This window comes from Neltuma alba, unplaced genomic scaffold (genome assembly GCF_004799145.2).
Source record: "Neltuma alba isolate B1F8T4 unplaced genomic scaffold, ASM479914v2 tig00004122_pilon, whole genome shotgun sequence".
Classification (NCBI taxonomy): Eukaryota; Viridiplantae; Streptophyta; class Magnoliopsida; order Fabales; family Fabaceae; genus Neltuma; species Neltuma alba.
Genome location: NW_021633572.1, coordinates 1 through 17,582, shown reverse-complemented (window position 1 = coordinate 17,582; position 17,582 = coordinate 1). Strand labels below are relative to the sequence as shown.

At 37.3% G+C, this 17,582-nt stretch overlaps 3 protein-coding genes across 5 annotated transcripts; 2 read left to right on the top strand and 1 right to left on the bottom strand.

The window, feature by feature from the left end:
* The first annotated feature begins 558 nt into the window (after window positions 1-558).
* Window positions 559-5,665, top strand: LOC114743758 (ribulose-phosphate 3-epimerase, chloroplastic). Of its 2 annotated transcripts, none has more exons than XM_028931980.1 (10): window positions 559-811; window positions 1,672-1,783; window positions 1,977-2,117; window positions 2,199-2,312; window positions 3,445-3,523; window positions 4,053-4,162; window positions 4,234-4,290; window positions 4,585-4,654; window positions 4,756-4,841; window positions 5,246-5,665. In XM_028931980.1, the coding sequence occupies exons 1-9, from the start codon at window positions 696-698 to the stop codon at window positions 4,803-4,805; spliced, it is 849 nt and encodes a 282-aa protein (XP_028787813.1). In that variant the 5' UTR covers window positions 559-695; the 3' UTR covers window positions 4,806-4,841; window positions 5,246-5,665. The 2 variants fall into 2 exon arrangements, with proteins under 2 accessions (XP_028787813.1, XP_028787812.1); XM_028931979.1 differs by having other exon boundaries at window positions 1,669-1,783.
* Window positions 5,666-6,731: 1,066 nt separating this feature from the next.
* On the top strand, window positions 6,732-9,534 carry LOC114743755 (NEP1-interacting protein-like 2). The gene is made up of 5 exons (XM_028931975.1): window positions 6,732-7,156; window positions 7,504-7,682; window positions 7,943-8,026; window positions 8,534-8,689; window positions 9,041-9,534. Exons 1-5 carry the CDS (start codon window positions 7,057-7,059, stop codon window positions 9,161-9,163), a joined length of 642 nt encoding a protein of 213 aa, XP_028787808.1. The 5' UTR covers window positions 6,732-7,056; the 3' UTR covers window positions 9,164-9,534.
* Window positions 9,535-9,686: 152 nt separating this feature from the next.
* Window positions 9,687-13,339, bottom strand: LOC114743754 (pentatricopeptide repeat-containing protein At5g61400-like). 2 transcript variants are annotated; one of them, XM_028931972.1, is made up of 2 exons: window positions 13,157-13,339; window positions 9,687-12,587 (listed from the first exon to the last, which is right to left on the bottom strand). In XM_028931972.1, the coding sequence occupies exon 2, from the start codon at window positions 12,399-12,401 to the stop codon at window positions 10,398-10,400; it is 2,004 nt and encodes a 667-aa protein (XP_028787805.1). In that variant the 5' UTR covers window positions 12,402-12,587; window positions 13,157-13,339; the 3' UTR covers window positions 9,687-10,397. The 2 variants fall into 2 exon arrangements, with proteins under 2 accessions (XP_028787805.1, XP_028787806.1); XM_028931973.1 differs by having other exon boundaries at window positions 9,687-12,582.
* Between the last annotated feature and the right edge of the window lie 4,243 nt (window positions 13,340-17,582).

Sequence of the window (17,582 nt, the reverse complement as noted above, 5' to 3'; positions counted from 1 at the left end):
TCCTACCTCCAGTCTTACATATAAGATATAATTTGGAGTATAAACTAGATCTTATGACTAGAATAAGAGGTAATATTTTATACTATTATTACAAAAAATATAAAAAGGGAAGAAGAAATTGAAATATAATTTCCAATGTCAGTGGGTTTGTGTCTGCTTCCCTTCCCTCCTTTTTTGGTACACAACCACACCGGATGTTAGGTAACCGTTGGTTATATCACAGAATTTTACTGCACATCTCATCGGATTAATGAAATTTGGATCACTTGTTAGATGTTCTTAATATAATACTGATAAAATTAATTTAAATAAACAAAATATTAAAATCAGACGTGGTATGAATATCATTTGGACAATTCAAATGTGGGGTCTAAGTGATAGCCAGAGAAGAGTCTCGGTCAGCAACATGGGGAGGAAAAAGGAGCGCCAACCGTTGCAGATAAGCAAATCCCCACCAAAAACGAAACAACACGTGTCAGCCACACGATTTTTGGATATTTTTATGCTTCACTTTCATCATTTTTGGTCGCTCTAAATTCCACCGGACGTAGTAGGCGCTGAAGCGCGGTTGAGAGAGGGCGGAGGCCAAAGGGATAAGATACCTAACTCTTTCGAGCTACCTACGTTTGAATTGAATCGCGAGGGAGACTTAGAGACTGCGTACTCAGGAGAAGAGAAGAGAAGAAAAGTCGGAGATGGCGACAACTTCATTATGTTCATCGACGCTCCAATCTCAAGTCAATGGATTGGCTGGGGGAGTCAAGCTTCAAAAGACTTCTCTCTTTCAACCGCGTTCCGTCACTTTCTATAGGTATTGCTGTCATTTATTAGAAATTGTGTAATTGGGAAGCAATTGTGTTGTTATGAAAAATGCCAATGCTGAACATTTCATAAATCTTCTGTGCATACCTTGGATTGTTGATTATAACCGCCATTTTCTTGAAACGTTCTTGAATCCCTTGTGCGGTGATGGGTGTCCTTGGTAGTAACTTATTCTGGATGAGAGGATCTGTTTTTGCTGGCGAGACCTGCAGAATTTAGGAAATTATGCGCTTCTTTTCCACTGATTTAAATTAAAAAAAGATTTTAGGAAAAGAATTACCTCTGCATGAACAAAGAGTTACATTCCAAATTAAGGTTTCATTCTTCAATTTTTATGTATCACGCCTTACTGATATTTTAATAACCCCAATTCCGCATAGCGCCATGATTATGAGAATATTGTACGATTTAATTTACTCCACTCCACATGCATGCATTGTCATGTTTTCATATTCATTCAATAGGACATCAATAACCTACTATGGTGGTGAAAAAAGACTCAAATGGCTCTTGTTTCCACTTTCTATACTTAAGATCAACTGATGATGTTTGAAGTGTTCCGTCCATACTATAATAGGCTTAATAAACGTTAAATCCACTGCTTTATTCAGTTGAAATCCATCCACTTGTCAGTCACTTTATATTCAGTTTGAGTACTGAAATGATTTTATGCAGGATGAATGCGTATTCAGCGAAGTGCATGTGCATGCAATTCATAGTCATGCCATGCTCATAGGACCTATGTAATATTACTCATGGTTTGCTACGTACGCCTTTTGTTATTTCAATGTAGAGGATATCTTGACGTTTTATAGGTTTTAATTACTTGCTATTTTGTGGATTTAGAAGGAAGATGACTACTACAGTGAAGGCTATGTCCCGTGTTGACAAGTTTTCTAAAAGTGACATCATTGTTTCTCCTTCCATTCTTTCCGCTAACTTTGCAAAGCTGGGAGAGCAGGTTATCATCTCTAATTGCTTTAGCTTGTATCCAGATTTTAGTTTTTCTACTAAACACCTAGGACACTTTCTGTTTGAACGCTCAACAAAGTCTAACTATATAATCATCTTATCAAGTCTGCAAGTTATAATTAACAAGTTTCTGATTTTAATTTGTCAATAATGTTTGATGAAGTTTGACTCATGTTATCTAGGTAAAAGCTGTGGAATTAGCAGGCTGTGATTGGATCCATGTTGATGTAATGGATGGTCGTTTTGTACCAAATATTACAATTGGGCCTCTTGTGGTTGGTGCTCTGCGGCCTGTGACAGACCTTCCATTGGATGTGCACTTGGTATTCATCTTTATACGTATATGAAATCAATCTGAGATTGAATAACTTGCACCCTTTCTGATGCACACTTAATAACTGTAGATGATCGTAGAACCTGAACAGCGAGTTCCAGATTTTATCAAGGCTGGGGCTGACATAGTCAGTGTTCATTGCGAGCAATCTTCCACCATCCATTTACATCGTACAGTTAATCAAGTAAGAGTTTCTCTGATCCATCTACATTTTGAGCAATGCCACTGCAATCAAAACCAAGGGGACTAACAAAAGGCAAGCTTTTGTAAAATTGGAGGAACTAGAAGTTTGTTTAAAGTCTGTAAAGTTTGACACATAATTTCTGAACATTCTGTAAAGGACCAGTAATCACCCCACTTAATATTGATGTTGGGAGATGCAATCTAAATCTCAAAAGAGTTAATCAATGTCTTCACTGTCACTAATATAATATTTATTAGTTAGTTAGTTAGTTATTTGGAGTGGCTGCGTACCTACTTAATCATGATGTGGATGAAGAGACTGGGTAAAATTTAAAAACAAGTTGAGGGATGGTTAAAGAAATGGCCCCATTGCAATTCCCTTTTGTTGTTTAGAATATCAACCCAATTATGTTTTATGAGCACGTTTTCTCTGGATGTTTGAAAGTGCTCCTTTGCATCAAGCATTTGGGCTCAGAAGAGGGGAATCTTCGAATAAACTTATAGCCATTATATGCTTGATCAGGGCAATTCTTAAACCATTACTGGATTTAGAGTAAAACCTCTTCTTCTTTTTTTTTTTTTAAAAAAGGAAAACCCCACTCATACATGGTCTCAAATTTTTCTCGGATGAACACGTGATAACAAAATTATTTCGCTCTTTTTATTTTACCTTTCTTGGGAGCTTTGGGACTTGGGTTAATGATGATTAATGACCTATTTAGGTCATTATACAATACTGTAGGAGGAATAGTTTTCCTCAGGTAGCCAGAGCTATATGGATTTGTCTTTACCCGTATTGCTCCTGATAAGGTGCAGTTTGGCTCTCCACGCTGAATTCAGTATTGAGGATGCTAAAGAAAATGATAATTATCCAAATGATTGGGTTTTGCATCCTCATACATGCTCGTAATTTTTCCCTTGTCTGATGCTATCTTTCGCCATTGCACGAAATATTTGGTGTTACTGTTGCGTACATTTCAGAGCTGGTCTCTTTTTCTAGCTCTGCTTGCTCTTACACGCTTCCAACTAAATGATGGAAGGCTCTCATTTATTAGAGTTCAGAAATGGTTCCTTGGAAAGATGTTTGCCAACTTTAGTTGTTCGATTTAGCTCACTGCATTCTCTTGACATAGATAAAAAGCCTGGGAGCCAAAGCTGGAGTTGTCCTAAACCCTGCTACCCCATTAAGTGCGATTGAATATGTCCTTGATGGTAAGCGATTGCAGTTCTCTTTCCATTTTATTTGTGTATCTACTTCTTTTTATTATAAAATGAGAATATAAACACTGTGCATTATGAGCTTTGTCTGATCTGTGGCTTATATGGATTTCTAAAAACTCTGCTGTATCAGCCATGAACAAACCAAGCCTTGGCTTGGACTGGTTCAGAATAGAAAAGATAGCATAGTAGAAGCTGTCAGTAAACTATGAATTCCATCACTTAATAAATTAATGCGCTATAAATGAATCTTTATATGATATGACATAATAATTGACTGTGTTCTGACACTACTTGCAAGTGGAGAGCTTGTACTTCATATGAAACTAGAAACAAAAATTAATACATTAGTGATCAAGTGCATCAACGCATCTCAGATGATTGTGGTAACTATAGTTTTGTTTTTGAATGGACATTCGCAAAGAATGTATATCATGGTTTCGGTGGATGAACTACACCTTATCTCCCATGATTTTGGTGCTAAATAAATTTGGAGAACTAAAGTGTACTTAGTTGTTGACAGTGGTCGATCTGGTCTTGATTATGTCCGTCAACCCCGGGTTTGGTGGCCAGAGTTTTATTGAGAGCCAAGTGAAGAAAATTTCTGAGTTGAGAAGACTTTGTGCGGAAAAGGTATGATGTAATATTTTGTTTGTTTCAACTTTCCTCTTTTCCATAAATTCTAACTGCATTTCTTTTTTCAGGGAGTGAATCCATGGATTGAAGTGGACGGTGGAGTTGGTCCAGCAAATGCTTACAAGGTACCTTATGCTTTATATCATCTTCGATCTGTGTATATATGAACAAGATTTCCAACATTTGTTCTCCATACTGAAAATAATCTGATTAACGGATAAGGATCACTGACGTCCTTCTTGGGGAAGATAACCACAAACACATATACGAAAACAACCGGGTCTACCCTGCATGTAGAGAAAGTAAATAATTATGAAAAATTTTGTGGCAAATTGGGAGAAGGACCTTCCAACTAGTAAGCCACACGCTGGACCATTTGGCTTGCAAGATCCAACTTTTAGTAAAATCTGTTTTGGCAGGTGATTGAGGCTGGAGCGAATGCTCTGGTTGCTGGTTCTGCTGTGTTTGGAGCTAAAGATTATGCTGAAGGTACACCAAAGACCAAATGTTTGTTCGTGTGATTGGGCATGTATGGTAATGCAAGGCAATTTAATATCATCTTGATGTATTTTCATGATCTGAATTCGCAGCAATAAGAGGAATCAAAACCAGCAGAAGGCCCGAAGCAGTTGCTGTATAGCGCACTTCCTGAGGATGCTGTACATTTACCCGTGATGTAAGTTGTAATCTCATCCGCCATAAAGGTTTTTCCATCAACTATCTACATAGAAAGTTCTGATTGGGTGTTGAACGTGAAAATTTGAGCCGCCGTTGTAGGAGAGAGTCAAGGAATATATATAATGGTGGACATTGCTTCTGAAGTAATCATATAATGCAATGTTAAAGGAGGGGAAATTCTTACATGTCTTGATGATAGGCACAAATAGTCAAGTGAAATCCACTAAAATAGATATCTTGATGAACCCCACCACTTCAAACGCTTACCTTCACGGGCTTTTGTTGGCCGCAATGAGGATAACTCAGAATTATTCCAAGAGTAGTAATCAAACTCAGAAATTATATGCTCAAGCATGATTTAAATACTGTTCTCACAAAATTTACTCTGTATGATCTTGACAGACAATATCCGTGAACAAGCAGCCATATTAGACATCGTGTGGTCTCGCTAAGCAATATCCGTGAACTGAGGCTGCTGATGAGAAGCGTAGTTTGTGTAGAATGTGTGAATAATATTTTTGGTGGGCCGGAAACAGCTCTGTTCAAATTAAAGCCCTGTAGCCTCTCATGTTGCAAAGCAATTTTGCTTTGTAAGCATAAAAGGATAGTTGTATGCATTACACGATTTCTCTCTTATTGACAGCTGTTGCCACTTTGCTTCATTCCTGGCTTTATCCGTATCTGGTAGGCCGTTCCTATCTGTCTCGGTTACAAGTGATCTAGAAATGAAGCTAGCTTGAAAGACAACCTCCTTTAGTTTACTTTAGACTAAAACTATGAATCACATGCTTTATATGAAATTTTAAATGAGCTGCTTGATTTTTTTTAGTATAAATTTTAGGGTGTGTACAAACACAGATTTTGTATACACTGCATCTGTGTGATTTTAATCTTTTTAAGCATTGAAATAAGCAGATTATTGATACAGAGGAACATGGAAAGGAACGTTTCTACTTTTGCTGCTAGTAGTGTCCAGGGAGCCTTCTTATTTGAGAGTTTCATTTTTTTTTGTTTTGTTTGAGTTTCACACTCTATATTCTTAAAATAATCGTGTTTGTTAGTTACACACACACCCACACACGCATGTATTTTATACAACATAGCACGCATTATTAAAGAATTGTCCAAACGCAACAGAGAGCCCAAGATGAGAAGAACATTCCAACAGCAATAAGATTAACATCTAATATATTTTTATACGAGGCGCTACAGTAGCTGTGTAATGTTATTTATATTTTCAATATGTTTTACACATATAAATTTTTTAAAAAAATGTATTAACTTTTTTTTTTTAAAATATAAATTGGAGGAAGTAGGCGTTTAGCTTATGTCTAAAATTTTCTTATTTCTTTTATCCTCAATTAAATGTCATAATTTTTCATGTCTTTAATTTTTTTTTTGGCAGAAAGTGAGCCATAAGATTTTAACAATTTATTAGAAATATATGTGAAAATATGTTTTATTTATCATAAAACTTTTTAAACATATATACTTTGTGATTAGAGTATTCAAGAATAGTTTCTTAATAATGATTTATGGAACATGAGACAAGTATATAAGAGAAATTTCATCCTGACTTGCATAAAAGTGCTTATAAACATTTATGGGATGTTTGAGTGAAAATCAAACTATAAATTTAAAAGTAATTTTATAATATATGAATAAATATGTGAGAAATTTTATCTCGACTTGTTATAAGAGTACTTTTAAAAACACTTTGGGGAAATCAATCACCACCTTAATAAAGGTAATCCCCAAACAAGCCTTTACAAAGTTATAATTAAGGATGGAGGAAATAAATTATTTTTTCCCAAAAAAAAAAAAGAATACATTATGAATGGAATTTCTGTATTTTATTAGGTTTGGCACAAACGAATCTTATCTTGCTGGTTTGACCAAAAAAGAATTTGAATGATTCAGGATTTCAAGGGAGAGGCGTCTTTCCGCTACCGCTTCCCTGTTGCCTCTCGCCGATCAAGTTCCGTCCCAGAACCTTTCTCGCTTTCCTTCCTCGTCTGCACACACTCAATTTTATCCTCAACACTCCCAACAATCTTCACTTCGTTTTTCCGTAGATGACTGTGCTGCTGCCCCGAAAATGTCGGCTTTTCTACTCCTCCTAATGTAACCGCTAGGGCTCGTTTGCCCATCTTCTCTTGACAGCACAGAGCGACCTAAGTTTATTTGTCACTGCTACGTTGATTCCCAGTATTATGGAAGCTGAAGAGGTCGAAAGAGTTGGGAGGTTCCATTTTGTATCGAAATTGATATTATCCGCCATTTCTGGGGCTCTCACGGGATGTTTTGCCATTGGTGACGATAACTGTTCTCTTCGTTTTTTTTTTTTTTGAAATTTTTGTGTGCTTTTTAACCTTTCTCTTGATTGCTTCGGCTGCTTAAAGATTTGAAGACCCTTGTGTGATTTTCGTTTGGTTTCTATTAATTCCTGACGCTTCCCGTCATCAATTGGAAAACAAGGAGCAACTTTCTGTTTGAAATTGGAATACATTCTTTCGTTGTTTGTTTGTTACTTAGTCAATCGGTTTTACTGAAAATTTATTATTTTAATAGCATCTTTTATTGCTACTAGAACGTCGTTAAGGCAGTAAAGTGCTCTTTTATTAAGCCAACATCTGCCTGCATGCCATTTCCGATTGCAGCTGGAGCCATCACAGGAGCTATAGCTGGCGCATTAGCGAGTAGGGCTTCTGAGAGCGGTTTTCTCCGTGGAGCTTCACTGGGGGCCATTGCTGGAGCTATAATATCTGTCGAGGTGTTAGAAGCTTCCCGTGCCTATTGGTGTTTAGAGCAAACTGGCTCAAGGAGCTCATCATCCATGGTTGGTAGAACTTTTGCTCTGGAGTCTCAGTTTTACCTGGACTCTTAAAACTGTTTTTGCTCTTGATGAGTGGATATATGTAAGTTGCAAATTTATATGGCACAAGATGATTAGTCTGTCGTTTAAAACGTTCCTACTTGGGAGATGTTTCTATGCCCTGTGTTTGTTTCCGTGACTGTTCATTGGGTGACATTTTAAATAATCTAGTAGGTGGTCTTAATTCTTTAGCAATAAATCAATTCTCTACCATTTGGATTCAGGCAGATTTCATAGAGCAACTTGTTCGTGGGAGGCTTGTAGAGGAACAATCTACACCAACTATACTCACTGCCTACAGTTGGCAGGTTGTTTTACTCCCTGTTTTTCCCGCTCATTTTTCTCTCTTTCTTTCTTGCCATTCTTTTTTTTTTTTTTGGGGGGGGGGGGGGGGGGAAGGGGTTCCGAAAAGAGAGTATCTGTGAAAGAATGTAACTAAATATGATGATGTCCGCTGCCTTCCGCTGATGCAGCGCGTGTTTCGAATTAAGTTTAATCATTTTATGGTGATTCCCGACGCATTTGTATGTGTAGACTTGATATGTTATAATTCCCCTGATTATTAACTTCCACTTTTATTTAGTTTTTGGAACCACACATAGGAGACCGGTTGGATTTTCATTCTTAACAGGCCATATTTTACTTTTCCCCACATAAAACTAAGAACCTTTTTGTACTTTAGTTATGTTGATTGTTCTAAATGCTATAATACATGCAGATGTTTAGCGTTTAATTGTTGCTCCCGAGATTTGTTTTTCTGTCTGCAGAAGAATAGCTACTTCCAGATATGTGATCATTTTCTTTTATTTCAACAGGTTGGGGTTGCTAATACAGGCTACGATGAGATCCCCGAGGTTCATAGCTTAGTTTCACCTAGAGGATTGTCTGGGGATTCGTTGAAGAAGTTACCACACCATGTTATCTTAAAGGACATGAAGACGGAGAATCTCTGCTGCACAATATGTTTGCAGGTTCTACTTTTTTTCTCATTTTGATAGCAATGTCAATATATAATTACGTAAAAGAACAAAGAATCAACAAAGAATCGCAATTATACTAGATTATTCATTGTTCCCAGTGCACTGATTATACCGGATAAAATCCTTGTTGAATCTCTGTGCTCGCCAGTAATCATCCGTGTGTGCTTATTCATTGATAATTGTTACTTGCTTTGCTTCTGAATTCGTGGATAACTTAACTCCAAAGATGCATTTGATTGAGCTAGCAGTTCCTAGAATTATTATCTTATTATTCAACTTTTTCATCAAAGAATAGTGAATACAATGGCATTTAACATGGTTAAAAGAAAATGAAATTTGCAGGATATTGAAGTAGGAGAGGTGGCGAGGAGCTTACCTAGATGTCATCATACGTTTCACTTGAACTGTGTGGACCGATGGCTTGTCAAGAATGATTCATGTCCTGTCTGCAGACAATATGTATAGTTTATCTATTTTTCATTTCGAGCTCATATTTTTGGGCCCATGCATATTGTACGATATTTCGCTATTTGCAAACGACGAGTTCCTAAAATTGGGGAGGGGAATTTTGTACAGCTGAAGGTTAATAATGTAATTATCTCTGTTTGAAGTATTAAGTCTATGTAGACCCTCAAATACGGGATCCCATGTCTACTCAACCAGGAAGAATAAGCACCAGTGATGGACGCAACACATGAATAAGATCTTTCCCATGTAACGAAGACCATACTATGCTTCTGTATGTTTTGTGTTGTGCAAAAATAGAGAAATCTGAAGCAATGTTTGGTATGGGGAAATGTATTGTTTAGTAAAGAAATGGGAACGTGAATCGCTAATCATAGGGTAATGTACTTGCTAATTTTTTTTCCCCCTCACTTTCTTTTCAGAAAACATTCTTTTCTGTACAAAAGACGATCCTATGATTATGCGTGCTTTCTTGGGTTAGGACTTGGGAGTCATTGGTAGGCAAGTAGTCATAAGCTCTCCTGTTTCTCATCAAATGCTACAGTAAACATAACCTTCCAGCAAAATACCACATGCCTATATCACACACATCTATTACTGGAAAATTGCAAGGCCCCCACTGGTACTGTAAGCCATGTCTCTGACATCTGCGGTTGATATATGCTTCCTGGCTATCTTTCTAAGCAGAGGTTGGTGTAACAGTTGCATTAAAGGTGCTTTGTTTAAGGATTTGCTTCATTGAACTGAAAGAACCATTTCCAGCCAATATGAGGCTTGTCTGGTAAGCTGAATTCAAGATGAGTGACAGCTATTGATGTCCCGTGAACGCTGTTTCCTCGTCGTCGATATAAGTTCATCCTCGTACCCAAGAGTCAGACATGAGTTCCTAAATAAGCTATCCCTCATGTCATTTTTCTTGCTACCAACAAAGAAGAGCCTATCTAAAGAATGACAAGATCCCTGTCACAAACGGAAAGTCAGAAACAGGGATGCATCTTCCCTAGCCCAACATTCGGAATGTTGGAGCAGCGTTGAAGATACAAACAGAACCGGAATATTCATCTCCAGCACAACCGAACGCTAAAGTTACGATTATAACTAACTGACGCCATTTGTTAAATCTTCCTAATAATTTATCTTCAGCACATGAAGCATACTGCATGTTTTAATATTTCGGAACGGAGTCATTACCGAGAATTTCATGTTTCAGTAATTCAGTAGCCAGCACAAACTACTACTTGCAAGAACAGTGAATACCATATTCCATTAAGTTCTCATAGCACATACGAGCCGACTTCAAATATCCATTTGCTTGATAGCCCCTAGACAGTACACGATGAATAAAAGTATTCGGCATGACGCCCAGTTTGAGCATGTCTGCATGCAACAGCATCACATCTAGCATGTGCTTGGATTGGAAATGTGCCTGCAGCATGTTGGCATATACTAACATGTCCGGTTGTAAACTGCAAGATCTCATATCTGCAAAAAACCTAGTGGCCTTGAAGACCTGTCCATCCTTACACAAACCTTGAATTATGATGGCGTACATCACCCTGTTTGGAGAAAAAATGTCATTTTCCTCATCCAAATTATCCATATGATCTCTAGAGTAACTAGCCCCAGTTCTCTCCAAGAATAGTTCAATTGCATCAGAAGTCCTTCCATCTTTAAAAAGGCCATCAATCAAACAACAGACTGTAAAAGCATTGGGTGTAAATCCTGCATCTAGCATCTCCTTGTACAGCCTGAAAGCCCCGTCCATGTTTCCATCCTTGCAATGCCCATCAATTAATGCTGTGTAAGCAACCACATCAGGCACAAGACCTTTGATTTCCATTTCTGTGTACAAACCCATTGCGGCTTTTATATTTCCTGTCTTGCAAAACCCATCAATTAATGTAGCAAATGTGATGACATTAGGTTCTATTTTACTTTCGGACATTTGGGAACACGTCTTAACAGCCCTCTCCATATTTCCCTCTTTACAGTATCCATCAATGATTATATTGTATGTCACGGAATTTGCACGCACCCCTGCTGTGTCCATTTTCTGCAATATTTCATTAGCTTCTTCCAATCTACCAGAGTCACTCAGACCCTTGATAAGTATATTGTATGTGAACACATCTGGCAAAACCTCCAATCTTTCCATTTCTAGTCCTAAACGCATTGCTTCATCCAAGTTTCCAGCCTTGCAGTAGCCATCAATTAAGGAATTATAAATATAGGCATTAGGAACAATACCAAATTTTGCCATATAAGCAAAACACTTTTGGGCAGCTTTCGTTTTACCCATTTTGCACAGAACATCTATTAGTATAGCAAACGTCACAACGTCTGGGTGCAAGCTATGATGAAGCATGTCCTGAAACAAATCAAAAGCTCGTTTAGCATTAGCAATCTTGCAATAACCATCCATTAGGGTATTGTAAGTGTATGAATTTGGAACTACACCAGATTCTCTCATCAACCTAAACATGTCCTCTGCTTTTGCCATTCTACCCTCATTGCAAAGGACACGTATAAGAATTGTGTATATCACAACAGTCGGTTGAATCCGCTTCTCCACCATTTTGTCAAACAGCTTGTGTGCTTTCACTGTGTCACCTTGTCTACAAGAACAATGAATTAATATGCCATAAGTAATAACCGTAGGAGAAAAACCAAGTGACACCATGTCCTCATATAACTTCCACATGCAATCAAATCTTTCTAGCTTGAGCAACCCATGTAAAAGTGCATTGCAAGCCTGCAACATAGGCAAAATTCTTATCCGTTTATACACCCACAAGGCTTCCTCAACAAGACCCATCTCGCACAAGGAAACAATTAAAACTCCAAATACATTGGTGCTGAATTTAGAACTCTCTAAATGAATGAGAACACCAAAGAGAAAAGAGCATGTGCTATGGGGATTTTGTGACTCTTGGAGCTTCTGAAAGAGGTGTTTTGTCAAGCACCTGGCTTCACTATACTGCTTAGCCCCTGTTAAGATGTGAATCATAGCAGCATAAAGTTGGGGATTCCTTGCTGCATTAACTCGCCTGGAAGCATTGTTGAAGTACCATAGTGCTTCATTATGGGTTCTGCAATTGAGAATGGTGTTGATAATACATGGATCTGATGGAGATAAGGGAGAAGAGGAAGAAGACCGTGAGAAGGATGTGGATCTCAATAATGTTGAAGGGTGGTTGAAATTTACAGGGATGGCTTTTCGCCAAATAAGCATCAACATTGCTTAGATGATGGGAGGAGAATTTCGCTTTGATCTATTTTGCACCTTCAATGCATGCCATCTTTGACAACCAGAAGCAGATATGCCCTGATTTGTCAATTCACTTTGCAGTAAAATCACCATTTTTTTCCAAATATACTAGCAGCTGAAGCACCAGTGATGGCACCTGCGATGGCTCCGGCTGTACTAGATAAACAAAATCATATGCACGCGGGTGTCAGATTAACCAAAAAAAAAAAAAACAACTCCAGTTCTCCAACAAAACAAGTAATAACATCATCATTAAGCTGTTACAACAATGGTTAAAACAGTAAAAACAGAAGTCCTACGGCGCAGATATGTGCATGATCCAACACTTCAAATTACCCTTAAACACCAGATGATTTGTCGTGTCAATATTATTTGCGCAAGTGTCCAAGCTTCTTAATTCGGCATTCCCCGAAATCACCAGCTTTGGTAACAGGAAGATATGAACACCGACGATTATATCAAGAATAGAATATTTTCACTACAGCCGATAGAAGAATTTTTCATATTAAACAAACGATTCAGTGAACAAAAGTAAAAAAAATCCCCATTACAAGAAAATTTTCCCATCGGGCCCTTCTCTATTTGGTACAGCAATCGTCCAGAAGCCAATATCTAGAAACTAAACCCGTAGTTATTGATGTCCAAGTAACAGATTGAAACAGCACGAGATAATTCTATTAATGCGGATGGAATTTGAGGAGAAAAAAGAAATTGATTTTCATTACCAATGGCAAAACGGCCTGTAGGATCTCAAGAACTGAGATTGATTTTCACAGCATCTATTACAATACATTATGGAATCTCGCAATTCTTTCCATTACTTCAGTTTCCACAATACCGAAGCACGGCCGAACGATCAGAGTCATCCGCACTACACGAACACCATGCTGTCCGCTGAGGGAGGTGCGACGGCCGACGAGAGAACTCGCGTCCCCTTATACGCTTTTTGTTAAAATCTTTCTATAATTTTATTTTGAAAAAGGTTAGTTCTTAATTAATTTTATTTAGGATTAATATAATATTAGTTAAAATATACTTTTACTCCTTTAACTTTACACAAAATTACAATTTTGTCTCTTAATTTTAAAAAGTATATTTTTAATCATTTAATCCTAAAATTTTTAACAAAAAATAATGATATTGAGATTTTAAATATTAATAAAACATTCTTAAATACTAACACATTAAATTTAAATTTCAAAATAATTATGATTCTTACAATAAATATCATTTAACACTAATATTTTTAAGATTAAAGAACTAAAAATATGTTTTTTTAAAGTTAAGAGACTGAAATAAAACCTTATACAAAGATGAAGAACCAAATGCATACTTTAACCTATAATCTTTGGTCCTTTAAATTTGTGCAAATTTTGGTTTAACTCTTTCATGTTTTAAATCATAAGTTTTGATCTTTCAAAAAAATAATTTAAAATTTTACTAAATTATAGAGAGCAAGGGAAAAAATTTGAAACATTGGTAAACGTGGTCCAAGGCTATTGACTTGTGTTGATTGCATATGGCTACACTAGACATTTTAAGTGAGACTTTCAGAAAAGAGAAATTTAGAAAGAACTCATAAGAAAAACAAACTAGTATTATACAAGGAAATTCTTACAACTCCTTCTGCCTGTAACTAGAGGCAGAGTGGAGTTTATATAGAGGCTTGGTGTCATTACATGACAAAATCCTAATAGTAGATATCATTATGATGGGTAGGTGTTATAATGACTTGTCATTTGATAGTCACAACTACTTCCATAATGACAACTACCTTAATTATTACAAGAAGACGAAATAGATTACAGGACAAACTACTTTAATAAAGTAAAAGTAAATGGCGACATAAAGTAGTTTTCTAGCAGGTCCCCTTTATCTTCTTGATGATAGTGTTTATCTTAGACTTTTGCGGATAGGTTCATGACTAGGGCACAAGTTCATGACACCTTTTAGGTCAGAGTCATCTAAATCATAAAGTCTCCTAGTGCAGTGGAATTCCTCGAGTTTTACGAGCCAGGCCTCATCATCATCTTGGTTAGGATCCTGGGATTCTCCTACAAGAAATGGAAGTTGTGACTGAAAACTTGACTGAGGGAAATGGAGTCTTTCAGGCTGAGTGAGTTGAATATGTGAGTATCTTTGATAAGTCTCTCGGGATGCTTCTATTGAAGGAGCTTGTAACCTATTTGGTGGAGGTCTGATAGCACTCATGATAAAATTTCTTTAAAATTCTTCAAGTGTTGTGTTGCTGGCTTGTGGTGAACTTGGAGGGAAAGGTCCAAGAGAAAGACATGAAGTGTCTTTTCCTGTGTCTAGTTAATTAAGTGCAGTTAATGTTATTCTAATTTTCTCCATTAACAATATTTCATTTTTTGGCTATGAGGGAGTGGTGACCTGGAGAATCAGAAGGTTGTCTACGTAAAGCCTTTGGTCAGCATCCATGCCATAGTTCTTGAAAAAAGTATACAAACAGTTTGGAGGATGGTAAGTCCCAGACATTATGATTCTTGAGCATGCCTGTCAGCAGCAATTTTTATGAGCAACCTTGCCCCATATATGACAGACCGGAAGATTTATGGTAAAAGATCAGTGGATTAGCATGCATATGTTTTGATCAAGCATCATGAACTCTATATAAATCTTAATACTGGGGCTACCTTCTTAATGATCAATTACAAGTTTTGAAAAGCACAATCCAGCATTTCTTTGCCCACTTTTCAAATTTTTAGCTATCCAACTTCCAATCTATGCAGATGTCTTTCCAATCTAACATTGTGATGTATTTGACAGCATCAGTCGTGAACTTCTTATGAAAATTATAATGAATCATTGCAGGAGCCAAATCTGCAATGTTCATCCGCAGCAGGTTGCAGGCTTCTCCAAATGCTGCCGCAAGAAATCAGATTAATTGAAATAATTTTCCTGATGAGGTCTTATCAAATAGGAACGAGAATTGTGTGTCATTATCATCTCCTAGAACCAAATTAAAGAGGAAAATCATCCTATTCTTCCTCTTACGAACTGCAGATCAAGGAGGGTGTATCAGACATGGCCAATCATGACATAGTCCAGCCAGTTCTTTCCGCTTGGGCTCTCTTAGAGAGAAAATGAACAAAAATCCAATGAAATACCCATGAAAGATTTAGATAAGATATCTTCCTCAGCTGCTGTTTCTGAAGTTTGCAGCTGCTGTATTATTGTTTTAGAGCCCTATCATGGCAGAAGCATTGCATAAAGAATGCCCCCTTTCAGATTTGTTTACTAGTCTGGAATCAATTTAAAGAATGTTGATCATGCTGGCCAACTGTGGTTGAGCTTTGTGGTCCATTTGTCAACAGAATGATGTATGGTTCTTGATGCTTGCAAAAGTATTGCAGAGAGAGATTCTTGGCAGCAGGTCAGAATGGAGATCATGAATTACCAGAAAAGATGGCCCCTCTCTATCTCTCTCCCCCCCTGTGCCAGGAATACTCTGGCTACATGATGTGATTTGAAGAAATTTATCCCGTTTTATGGAATATTGGTCCATGTTCCTGGTTTAATCATGTCATAAATAATCGTCACATCGATATTGTGTGAATGCTTTTCTAGTTAGAATGTAAGATATGAGGCTGTAGGATTTTCGCAGTTAAATTTGTGAATAGATATATCTTGTAGCTTTAAGAACCAATCAGCTATAGAGAAGTCAATACACAATTCCTCCTTCAGACTTTATTAGCATGAAATCAAGCGCCTTCAATTGTTCTCATGGTAGCTTCATTAAAAGTTTTAATCCTAGCAATACAACATAGGATTTTGAGGGACATGGCCATAATGCGGAAGAGATACACCAAACCGAATCACCTGGCACTACGCAAAAAACTTATCTTCAGTGAGTTTGATGCTGCAGAACTTGGTTCCTTTCCATGCCTGGGACATTTGTCTGATGCATTCCTTTCATAACTATCATCAAATGAACTTCCAACGGAGAGGAAAAAAAAAAAAAAGAAGAAGAAGACAATTCACAGCTAGCATAAGGAAGATTATTCTGGGCAATTAAAATGCATGGGCAAAGCAGACTGACAGAGACATAACAATAAGCAGCTTACACAATTAACAGGATTGATTGAATTTTGGCAACTCTGCAAAACTGGTTACATTGTAAGCTTATAATTCATTTGATGTTCACACGTTTTACAGGGGTTAAAACTCAAACCCATTCAGTACAGCAAGGATCAATAAAGTTCCCTCTTTTGTTTTTCCGAGGTAAGAGCATGGACTTGAAACTCCACCAAGCCTCCCCCCCCCCCCCAAAAAAAAAAAGAAAGAAAGAAGGTTTTTAACTTGTATCCTTCGCAAATCTTCCCGCTTAACATCAAATCTTTTGCCTCAAGCATGCTGCTAACCCAGAAAGGGAAAAAGGGCATAAAAGTTCCTTGCACACATACTTAGCAAACCAAATTAGGGTCTTAGGACCACGATCCATGCCATCAACGCAATGGCTTTCCTTTTGTCCATATTTCCTACACAAGCACATGAAAAAGATCAGCACTTCTCACGACCACGCGTTGCGATAAAAGAACGCCCCATTGTCCCATGAAAAATTACCTGATATAAATATTGCGACCTTGTCCTTTAGGTCGTGTTTGAGACTCTACAGGGAATAGAAAGGCGCGCATGCATGTCATTCCAATATCGTTTTAAGAGTTTATATTACCCTGTAACTGTATTAATCACTTGCCATTCAATTTCTCCATCAATCTCTAGACCTCTGGTTTCAAGTGGCAAGGGAATTAATTTTTGTCATTCCAGGTCAGAAGACTAAAGGGGTTTTCAAAATTGACCATTTCACTCCTATATTCCATCTCTACCATGTGAACAAACAAAAGCTAAGCTCATAAACAATTTGGAAGATACATATCCACGAGAATCTTATTCTTTTATATGAGAGGTTAATAATATGACTGTTAGACAGTTGCATGTGAAGCATATAAAAGCTCAGAAAGGGATAAGACCTCATCCATTGTGTTGGAGTGTTCCAGAACCGTTGATATACCTAACAGTGAAAACATTACCTAAAAATTTGGTTGACTTGCCATCATGCAAGCATGATATATGTTGACACATGACACGGTTTCAACTCGTGGTTGTTTTGGATCTTACTGTATTCTG

Excerpts from the sequence above, each read along its gene's own strand:
- LOC114743758 (XM_028931979.1), top strand. The coding sequence starts at position 696 with ATGGCGACAACTTCATTATGTTCATCGACGCTCCAATCTCAAGTCAAT. Across the intron at positions 4,291-4,584 it reads GTCCAGCAAATGCTTACAAG|GTGATTGAGGCTGGAGCGAA; the intron begins GTACCTTATGCT and ends CTGTTTTGGCAG. Across the intron at positions 4,655-4,755 it reads AGCTAAAGATTATGCTGAAG|CAATAAGAGGAATCAAAACC; the intron begins GTACACCAAAGA and ends CTGAATTCGCAG.
- LOC114743754 (XM_028931972.1), bottom strand. The coding sequence starts at position 12,401 with ATGTTGATGCTTATTTGGCGAAAAGCCATCCCTGTAAATTTCAACCAC.
- LOC114743755 (XM_028931975.1), top strand. The coding sequence starts at position 7,057 with ATGGAAGCTGAAGAGGTCGAAAGAGTTGGGAGGTTCCATTTTGTATCG. Across the intron at positions 7,157-7,503 it reads CACGGGATGTTTTGCCATTG|CTGGAGCCATCACAGGAGCT; the intron begins GTGACGATAACT and ends TTCCGATTGCAG. Across the intron at positions 8,690-9,040 it reads GCTGCACAATATGTTTGCAG|GATATTGAAGTAGGAGAGGT; the intron begins GTTCTACTTTTT and ends TGAAATTTGCAG.